Source organism: Haliotis rufescens, unplaced genomic scaffold (assembly GCF_023055435.1).
Source record: "Haliotis rufescens isolate VD_foot unplaced genomic scaffold, xgHalRufe1.0.p SCAF_17, whole genome shotgun sequence".
NCBI lineage: Eukaryota > Metazoa > Mollusca > Gastropoda > Lepetellida > Haliotidae > Haliotis > Haliotis rufescens.
In genome coordinates this window covers 6,656,278-6,667,045 of record NW_025963857.1, presented here as the reverse complement: position 1 = coordinate 6,667,045, position 10,768 = coordinate 6,656,278, and the positions used below count along the sequence as shown (strand labels likewise).

Here is a 10,768-nt window from a genome sequence, read left to right as displayed (position 1 = left end):
TGAATACATTATCTAAAAATAGAACGTATTTCTTATGCGCCTGACAGGAAATAGGGTAAGCACGTGTACACGACCGAGGTCACCACCGACATGTTTACAACGGGAAGTCTGTTCCGTCGAGAACAATTCACCTGCAAGTAACGCAGCTTACTGATTAGTAGCGTTAACTGCTTCGGGCTGCTGCTTCACAGATCTCGCGTGCACCTTCGATCCCGAGGGTTAGTTGTGGGTAAGATCGACTTCCGCCCGCCTCTCTCTCTCTCTCTCTCTCTCTCTCTCGCTCTCTCTCTCTCCACTTTTATAAGAAAATGAGATGTTTTACTGTTGTTCATCTGATTAGAGAGACAACTATGAATGTTTCTGAAGCGTCCAAAACCCCACAACACGGGGATACATAATTAAAAGGATTGAGTGACACTATCGACGCATACAACTTTTGAAAGGAAAGGGGGGGGGGGGGGGGGGTACGGGCGGAAGTATTTCCGTATTATTGTTTGTTTATTTTTTATATCATGATATAACATTTATTATTATATACTAAGTTTTCCTATAATAATTAGATCCACATCAAGTGCTTTTATGAGTTATCATGGTGTAATATTTATACATCATTTCATATAATTATAGTTTAGCAAGTAATACTAATCATCAGGTAAAATGCATATATAAAATATCAGTAGTTTCAGTTATAGAACAGCACCATAATATTTAACCCCGCACTCAGCAATATGCAGCTACATGACGGTGGTCTGTAAATAGTCAAGGCTGGACCACACAATACAGTAATTGACATTATGAGCATCGATCCACGCAATTAGGATACGATGACATGCATCAACCAATTATTAAGTCAGCGAGTCTGACCACCCGATCCTGTTAGTCACCTCATACAACAAGAATAGTTGCTTTTTACTGCAAGTATGGGTTGCTGAAGACATATTCTACCCCGTTCCCTGATCTTCACGGGTTCCCTTTTATAGTAGGGCTTTCTCTTATACCATAAGTATACTGTACACCATATGTGACCGTGTGTACAGCTACAAATTCAATCCTGTGGTTGCATGCAAAGGTACTACGAATCCCGTACTGATGTAGCATCATGGCTTGACCATCCACGATGTAAGATCTTGTTTTGACCATCATGTGGTATGGATCATATATTTACTGCACGAGATGTAAGGTCATGTCAAGACCGCAAGAGATGTAGCATCATGTCGTGACTGTCACATGACTTAGTGTCATTTGTGGTTATGAAATTTGAGTATTAAGACATATATCTATATCAAAACACAGTTTTGGGAGTCATATAGTCCCCCAAAATGTACAAGTCTGATCTTGGAATCTTTAATGATTCTTTCTAATTCCAGTTGTTAAGTCAGCGAGCCTGACCACCCGATCCTGTTAGTCGCCTCTTACTACAAGCATAGTTGCTTTTTACTGCAAGTATGGGTTGCTGAAGACATATTCTACCCCGTTCCCTGATCTTCACAGGTTCCCTTTTATAGTAGGGCTTTCTCTTATACCATAAGTATACTGTACACCAGGAAAGTTCAGACATTTATCCACTGATTAATTTCCACAAATATTTTGCCAGGATGCCTGACCTCGCAGCTCTAAGATCAGAGCTTCCCAAGACACCAGATGAGCTGCTGGTTACAATAACCAGTCCTGACATTCTGGGGAAAGACTATCATGACTCCCTGAAGAAGACATGTGATTGTTTGTATGGACAAGATGGTGGAAGTGTCAAGCACTCCTGTGAGGTGTTGTTGGACATGGCTTGGGAGAAGCTGAACACAGGGTACTGGAAGGACGTGGACATCAGCTGGAGATACACCTATACAGTCATCTCAGTGATGAAGGTGTACTGTCAGTGTTTGCTGCTGAATCAACAAAAAGGAGAGGTTTCATTGGCTGATATCATGAGGTCATGTGACATGGGTCTGTTGATGGGAGCCCCCATCTTGGACAACATCCTGGCACGGATGTCTTCATTAATTCAAACCATCTTCAACCCTCCCAGGAAACGACAGTGTGGAGATGAGGTGAGTGAAGCTAAGAGACTGAAAGTTGCAGATGTGAGGATCGATGGAGATAAATCTGTATCTCGATGCTCCTGTCCATCCTTACAGAAGTTTAAAGAAAGCTACATGGACAAACATCAAGCTGTTATTGTAACTGATGCCATTGATTTCTGGCCGGCCTTGAGTTCCAGGAAGTGGGATCTGGACTACATCAAACAAAAGGCTGGCTACAGAACTGTACCTATTGAGCTAGGATCTAAGTACACAGAAGAGTCTTGGTCACAGAGTTTAATGACAATAACAGAATTTATTGAGCGCTACATTGAGAACCCCGCACAGGTGACCAAGGGCTATCTAGCTCAGCATCAACTCTTTGATCAGATTCCTGAGCTGCAAAAGGACATCAGTATTCCAACCTACTGCTGTTTAGGGGAGGAGGACGATGTTGATCAGAATGCATGGTTTGGGCCTGCAGGTACTGTGTCACCTTTGCACTATGACCCCAAGCATAACCTTCTGGCTCAAGTTGTGGGGTGGAAGTATGTGAGGCTCTACTCGGACAGAGTCACAGACCACCTGTACCCCCACCCGAACAGACTCCTGGTGAATACGTCACAGGTGGACCTGGAGGAGCCGGATCATGCTAAGTTTCCATTGTTTGCCAAGGCTCCGTATGTGGAGTGTGTGTTGGGGCCGGGGGAAATGTTGTACATTCCACCACGACACTGGCATTTTGTCAAATCCCTGTCTGTCAGCTTTTCAGTTAGTTTTTGGTGGGAATGATCATTTGCTAACAATAAACTTATTATTATATTTTCATCCAAACTTTTAAATTTTTTTGTTTTTGTGTTGTGTGCATTCAGGAATATTTTCTTGCTATATGAACGGGTATGTAAATAATCAATTCTGAACCAGACAATCCAGTGGTTGACATCATGACCCTCAGTCTGCTCAATTGGGACACAATGACATTCAATGAAAGAGCATTGACTTAACGAGACAGTCAGCCCCAAGTCTGCAACAAATAGATCTTCAGCAACCCATGCTTATGTGACTGCTTGTTGTAAGAGGCGACAAACTTGATGGGGTGGTCAGGCTCACTGACTTGGTTAATGCATGTCATCGTGTCACAATTGCGTGGATCGATGCTCATGATGTCAATCACTGGATTGTCTGGTCCAGACTCGATTATTTACAGACCGCTGTCATAAAGCTGGAATATTGAGTTCATAACTAATGTTATAGCTTCTTAGAGGACAAGGGCACTCGGTTTGGAATCCCAGATTAATCCCGGGTTGATCAGCATTGCCTGACAAGGGCACTCGGTTTGGAATCCCAGATTAATCCCTGGTTGATCAACATATACTTTGAGCCACTGGGAGCATGGCCAAAAATAACTGAAATATTCACAAACATTAACTCATTTCAGGTGTGTGTATACTCTTTGGACTTCTGAACACGTAGGAGTATTTCATTTATACATCTGTATGTCAGCTTGATGTGGAATGAAAGCCAACATGATCAGAACGAACCGGGATTCGAATCCACGACCACAGGATTAATTTATTCCTAAGGGAGGCAACTCTGCAATGCGATTGGCCTTATTACTGTATTATGTTTTGCTGACCATGTTAAGTGACAGATTTTCGGTGGTCGGGCCACACCATACCAAAAGACGTTAGAAGATGGTACTTGTTGAAACTCTGCCTGGTGCTCGGCATTAAGGGGCTAAAACAAGCCTATAGTGGGGTATCCACTGGGGCGTAGCACTACTGTTTTCAAGTGGTATTAATAGGACACACACAAGCACGCGCGCGCGCGCGCGTACCAGTTAAACCCTATTTAAACCAGTTAAACCCCACGTTAAACCCCATTTCACCTCCCCTACCCGTGGCAGTGGACTCCAGCATTATCACCAGTGAGACTGACGATATGACGATGTTGGGGAACATTACTCGGCAACTTATAAGACGGACCAGCGATTATCTTGTTTTCCATCGCCAGATTTAATGGTAGCTTTACTCAACCGTAGCTTTACTTTTCGGTTCTTAATTTGCGGAAATTTATTCATATTGTGTATGTTCTTGAAGGTTGTACTCGATATTCAAGATTGTAGGGAGTAAATGTACGTATTAATGGACCTGCCGACCTATTTTGTGGTTAGTGTGAAGTCTTGATCAGGTGTCATCGTTCCCCAACCTTACCAGTGGCAGGATTGCTCTCGCAAGGTTTTAGTCACTGGTTTGCCTCCTCCAGATTCGATTATTTACATATAGATTGGATATTGCTAAATGCCGCGTCAAAGAAACATTCTCTCATTAACTTTGCTACAAGTACTGTTGCAGTGTGATAGGACACATTAGGTGTTTGAAGCGTTTGTAAAATCGTTAGGTTTTTTCACGCACGCCCCTCGATCCATACATACATACATAGAGTCAGAGGATCAGTGGTAGCTTCAGAAATGAGAATAGGGCACATTTCAGTTGAAATATTTATGTAATATATAAGTAGAAAACAAACATATTATGAAAACAACACAAGTAATATGTTTTCACAACAATGACTTCCTGAAACGTGTTATTGTTTTCAAGAACAAGGAGTATTAAGTTGACACATTCATAGTGGCATACATGATACTGTTGACATTGATATATCTACAGAGGTAACGTTACTAATATTTTTTCATAATTAATATTTTCAAAGTAATAACTACATTGTTGTAATATTATTTAATAATGAACGCGATCAGTGGAGACATGCAGCTATTGTTACAACTGAAACCGACAACTTTAACCATGAACCACAATCTTCTATGAGAGTTACATGTACCTCCTCAATGCTAATATGTTTACTCATGTGGCTTGACACGTCATTTATTACTACTGTCCAAAAGCGCTAATACCGCGCTACACGGAAACTGGGTCAGCGACTTGCTGTAGGTCTGTCCCCGTCCCTCTCGACAGACAGAACCGATACACGGAAATAGGTCATGGAGAAATAGGTCAGATAGAGCGAGACCGGTACCCCGCATTTCGCTTCCTAGAGGCTGCAGGCGATGTTGTGCATGCGCTCTGGAGCAGGCAAACCCGTCTAGGACATCGTGTGTCTCTCTTATGATTGTGCCCGAATAATACGAACGTGTTTCGTGTTAAAGTTTACAGTTACGAATGTTTTAGAACATATTTTCATTAATTTTATGTATTTCGTACGAACGTATATCATTTTACATATGTGAGGCAAAGATAAAGATTCTTTTAAAAGTTTCTTAACATCTTTCCAACTATAACTCGTCCCCATGTACATTTCTCAAACCAAAACAAATAAAGCAATGATTTTACGCCGCTTTTAGCAATAATCACGGCGGGGGACGCCAGAAGTGGGTTTCTTCACTCATTGTACTTATGTGGGGAATAGAACCTGACCCTTAGGCGTGACGAGCGAACGCTTTAACCACTGGGCTACACCACCGCCCTGATACGACGAATAGTTGCATGTTTTCGCATAGTTGTAGGCCCTGTATGTGATGTCAATCGTAGACACTGTGCTAGATATGGTTCATCTGTTTTGAAACTGAAGTCGACGACCTATTTTCAATTCTCTCATCTTTACGAAAATCAACAGGAGAGTATATGTATGCAGACTACCACATTTATTAAAGTTGAAGACAGTAACTCGTCAGGTGAGAGAATTTTCGAATCACAATAAATAAACAATTACGTAACACATTTATTATTAAAATTCACATGTATAATGCGTTTAACGTTAGAAATATACTGTACATATATCGACTTGAATTGACATTCTCCACAAAATCAATTACAATCATTCAGGTATCGATCCTCTTGTGAATTCTTTACCCCAAAATGATGCTGACACTGTCAGATGTCAATGTCCCAAAAGCGGCGCCCGTGACAGTTCAGCACATTAATGGTTTTACATGAATATTCATCACTGAATGGAAACCGGATGTCTGTCTCGGCACCATCGCACCTCGACGTAATGTGAGCTCTCTATGGTTATTATGTTACAGAAAAAAAATAAACATTTGTACAAAATATATTCTCCCGACGACGAAGCTACTAATTAATGGTGAAAGACTTGGTTCTAGAACACAGACATTTGGCGATAACCAGTTTTATGTTGAGACAATCTCATTAAATTCAGAACTATTTCTCCGATACTACACCACTCTGCCTGAACATCTGTGTGACAACGCCTCCACAGGAGGCCACGTCAGGTGAACCGTGAGTGACCTTTGACCGCCTAATCTAACAGAAGGACACGCCGTGATATGACTGGAAAAAGCGGCGTTAAACCCAACTCACTCACTCACTAACAGAAGGATGACGGGGTCCAGTTTTAACAGAAGAAACCTCTCAGCGAAAACCAAATACTGCTTGAAGGTCCTCCAGATGGCATGGCGCTCAGAAACGACAGTTACAAAAATTAAAATATTCACGCAACGTTATGACGCATCCTTTATTATATTACAGAACTGGTCGATTAAGTTGATGCCCGAGATACGTAAATGATGGTCTGAATGCTTCGCTCACTCCAAACGAGTATTCATCGATGCTGATTAGCTGATAAGAAAGTTTACATGGCGAAACCTATATGGGGTTGTGCAAACTTCACGTTGAGAGAGAGGTATCGTATCGGAGAAAATGATCTGATTTTAACGAGGTTGATGTTGGGATAAAAAGTGTTTTCATTCATGACTCGAAGTTTCATATACCTCTTACGATACATTGCGAAGAAGGATTTACACAGTTTGGTGTCCACAGTTACATCTTCAAATCCATATCAACAAATCAACTAACTTGTTTATTAATGTTCTTACGGCCCACAAGGTTTACACCAAATGTCTAGTGTTTCCAATATCACTGCCACATATCCTTTTTCATATACCATCTATCCAGTTGCTGGGCAGGAATAACGAATCATTTCCTTGTCACTCGGAACACATCGTCTCTTTTCATGTGAAATGGTATGACTAGTGTGTTCCGAAAGAAGCCCTCTACACAAATTGGCTGTCGATCCAGGTCCTAAAAGCAGCAACTTCGGTGTACAGCCCCGCCTGGTTGGCCCTGGCGCATTCAAACCCACTGGAGACGATTCCGTACTGTACCCACACGTTGTCATCCAGACAGACTAGCGGGCCGCCCGAGTCACCCTGAAACAATGGTAGGATCCACTAAATGAGACGAGGCGCTATGTACACGAACCCAAGTGCCTAATGCTTCCCTGTATTCTTGTTTTGTTTGTTTGTTTGTTTGTTTGTTTGGTTGGTTTAATCCGCACTTTGAATATTCCAGCTATATGACGGCGGTCTGTAAATAATCGAGTCTGGACCAGACAATCCAGTGATTGACATCATGAACATCGATCCAAGCAGTTGGGATACTATTACATGCATCAACAAAGTCAGCGAGCCTGACCACCGATTCCGTTAGTCGCCTCTTACGACAAGCATTGTCGCCTTTTACGGGGTTGCAGAAGACCCATTCTACCCCGGATCTTCAGGGGTCCGGACCTCTTTTGAAAACAAAATGTAAAATGTTGTAGGCTGTCAAAGTGACCGAGAGAGGATTTTGATATTTTGCACAATTCCCTTTTAAAGATGCTGGATCCGTCCCTGGTGCATGGACCTGTGAGTGAGTGAGTGAGTGAGAGTGAGAGTGAGTGAGTGAGTGAGTGAGTGAGTGAGTGAGTGAGTGAGTGAGTGTTCAAATTTATAGTGATAGCCCACTGAGATACAATGCTGTAGTTTAAAATGGATATCCACTCAAGACAGCATACTGAAGCAGGTAGTCACCTGGCACGCGTCCTCGCCGCCACTAACACCATTAGCAGCACAAATGACGTTGTTGTCGACTCCGGAGGCGGTGGAGGGGAAGGTGTCACGACAGTCTTCAGAGTCGTACAGCTCTAGGTCTACTTCCTGTAGAATACTGGCAGCAGGGCCATTGTCTGAAATAAAACACTCCTTCGTGTATCATCTACATTGTGACGTATTATTTAGTAGTGAGTGAGTGAGTATGGTTTTACGCCGCTTTAAGCAATATTCCAGCAATATCACGGCGGGGGACACCAGAAATGGGCTTCACACATTGTACCCATGTTGGGAATCGAACCCGGGTCTTTGGCGTGACGAGCGAACGCTTTAACCACTAGGCTACCCGACCGCCCCTATTATTTAGTAATTATTGCTAAAGGTGATAAGTAAACGTATTAAAAGAGATAATGTAATGTGAAACATAATATAAAATAATTAACCATACATTGATACATGTTTGTAACAAGTAAGGATAAGAATTTATGGATGAACAACTTCTTTATTACAATTAAGAGCGACGTTTCGGTGTAGGTTCTGACTCCGTTATCAAGCAAGTGTGTATCAAAGAAGTTTGTAACCACAATAGCCCCAGGAGATCCAGTGGTTTAAGGCTCCACAAAGGTTGCGTCCCTTAGACTGGTCGTGGATACCCGCCCATACCATGATCAGGGCTTTCACTAAAGCCGTAAGCGTCTTCGAGCTTTGTCATCGATATGCCGTGACAAAACTATATTCCTATCCAACTAATTCTCTCATTCCAATAAGTAATCTCCACCAGAATTAGTAAAAAACTGGATTCGCTAGTTCCACTAGTTCACGTGACTATCACATTTTGGCGGTAGTCGGAACCCTTATTTATAATGTTGCTCAATGTCAAGTTATATGCCTAATTTCTATTAACTCGGACGTCCTGTTGTACGAACTTTTAGGAACCTGAGCTGGCGTTATGACGCGGACTACAGTTCAATATTAATACACCACAGCTTCTCGAGGCATTAGAAAGGCAACGGAATAAGCCGAGTTGACCCGATTGGTACATAACTATACCGTGACCATGACCTTCATCATTTATGACAAATATGAACACCTCAAATTGGGGCATTGACGCCCTCTCTCGTTAGTCGTATTATAGCACTGGGGCTGCACAGTTGTGGTCACCATTTGACGCTATGTGATACAAGGCCTATGTCAGTTCCCGTCATGCACACTTACAGGAAGTTGTTCCCCATCCAATCACAGTACACGTCCTCCCAGTCTGGGTCACCTGAGACGAAGGCGCCATTTGAACAACTTGACGACACTTTGTGGTGATCGCATCTTTCTTTAGCTTCAAGACAGCAGCATCGAATACTACAACATATAAGATACATCTCTCCATTGATATCAACAGTATCCTTGTGGATGAATAATGGTATTTTTTTAAACTTCAGGAAGTTTAAAGCTACATGTATATGCTTGGCGGCGTGTATGGACCAGGGCGCTTAGCGCTACGACTATAGTAAGTCTGTGTTAAAGTATGCGTGTTAGATCGTCGTAGCGCTACGGTCGCCTTGTGCAAGTGGGCCCAGTGCTTGATACCATGTTGTCATGGTATGTTTTGCGGACATATTCAAGAACATTGTTCAAGTGCTTTAGAAGAAATCTGAGAAATAACAAACGTTACTCTTAGAGCTCTAATAACTACACTCCTAAGAATTTTCTTAGCGAGTTAAGAGTAAGCAGTTTTATGAATACGGCCCCAGATCTTAAACTGTTACCCCCAAACGCTATCCTAGTCTACCCTTATTACAAATAACGGAGTACTGGGAACACTACAGGTTCCTCGTATAGGAGGTTCCGAATCAATTCAACAAAATATGGATGCAGCGAGGTAATCAACATCTTAGATTATCATGTGTATCGTATCTCAATTCTATTATTATTATATACCTAGGACCCAGTCATCACCGGGACCTCGTGTTAACCCCATCTCCATCTAGCTCCAATCACTATCTTAGCACAGCAGTTATATCGCAGGTGAGTGTCATTTGATTGGACGGCTATTTTTAGCGCCCTGTCACTCTTGCTGTTCCCAAAGCAAATCATACGGCTATAATGGGTTTAGGGCAAAGGATGGGAGTTACGACGTTCGTAACCTTATGATGTCTTTTTTTCGGGAAAGTGGACCACAAAGCGATCATGGCGTTACGAACATCGTAAGTGTATGCTAAAGTATAACAGTTACGAAAGTTTTAACCTTGCGATGTTTTGATTGTGAAAATGTTTCCCGAGGCCCGTTCTCCGAATATCGAAAGTATATGGGACTTACGAAAGTCGACTCTCAACGATCGTATTGTGTCAGTGACCCTAATGTTTCTGCGTGGAAGAGGTCTGCAGAAACACGAACATAGTATACCCCAGATGACGTAAAAACAAAGGCACTGACACAGTCCGTTTCCAGAGTTGAAGTTGGGATGAATGACGAACTCTTCTACTTCCATGACTTCCATGTTGGGGTTGCGAGAGTTGTAACTGGCGCTGCCGCTGGTACTGGAACAATGCTTTCCGACCTCTACTGACAGAGAAGAAGCTTGAAGGCCTCTGAAAAACAAATATTATGATAAATGGGTTCATCTTCTGCACGAATTACTGATATTAACAATTTTGTGTACCTTTTCGTCATTCTGAGGCAATTATTTCTAATATGTATGTGGGTTTTCCTTTTCAAATTGTGAAATATACATTCCTTTGCATTTATCCTGTCAAGCTAATATAGATAGACTCATCATAAATGTTTCTATTATTATTGGTTCCATGTTTATGACTATTGTTACTTTTGTTGGCGGCCATCTTGGATTTGACCTATTTTCGGATGGTTTCCCATGTCCGATTTTGGTAAACTATTTTTTGTTTCAAGGCACCAAAATCC

The 10,768-nt window shown here is 42.1% G+C and overlaps 2 protein-coding genes across 5 annotated transcripts in view; one reads left to right on the top strand and one right to left on the bottom strand.

The window, feature by feature from the left end:
- The first annotated feature begins 24 nt into the window (after window positions 1–24).
- LOC124140253 (lysine-specific demethylase 8-like) lies at window positions 25–2,843 on the top strand. 3 transcript variants are annotated; one of them, XM_046507928.2, is made up of 2 exons: window positions 25–218; window positions 1,595–2,843. In XM_046507928.2, the coding sequence occupies exon 2, from the start codon at window positions 1,596–1,598 to the stop codon at window positions 2,805–2,807; it is 1,212 nt and encodes a 403-aa protein (XP_046363884.2). In that variant the 5' UTR covers window positions 25–218; window position 1,595; the 3' UTR covers window positions 2,808–2,843. The 3 variants fall into 3 exon arrangements, with proteins under 3 accessions (XP_046363884.2, XP_046363812.2, XP_046363732.2); XM_046507856.2 differs by having other exon boundaries at window positions 25–225; XM_046507776.2 differs by having other exon boundaries at window positions 26–229.
- A 2,811-nt stretch (window positions 2,844–5,654) lies between these two features.
- The window catches only part of LOC124117993 (semaphorin-5B-like), a 32,702-nt gene continuing 27,588 nt past the window's right edge, over window positions 5,655–10,768 (bottom strand). For both annotated transcript variants that reach the window (XM_048397463.1, XM_048397464.1), the window contains 4 exons: window positions 10,286–10,440; window positions 9,073–9,210; window positions 7,840–7,994; window positions 5,655–7,197 (listed from right to left, as the gene is read on the bottom strand). In XM_048397463.1, coding sequence (XP_048253420.1) covers window positions 7,042–7,197; window positions 7,840–7,994; window positions 9,073–9,210; window positions 10,286–10,440 — 604 coding nt within the window. In that variant the 3' untranslated portion in view covers window positions 5,655–7,041. The remainder of the gene's footprint in view (window positions 7,198–7,839; window positions 7,995–9,072; window positions 9,211–10,285; window positions 10,441–10,768) is intronic.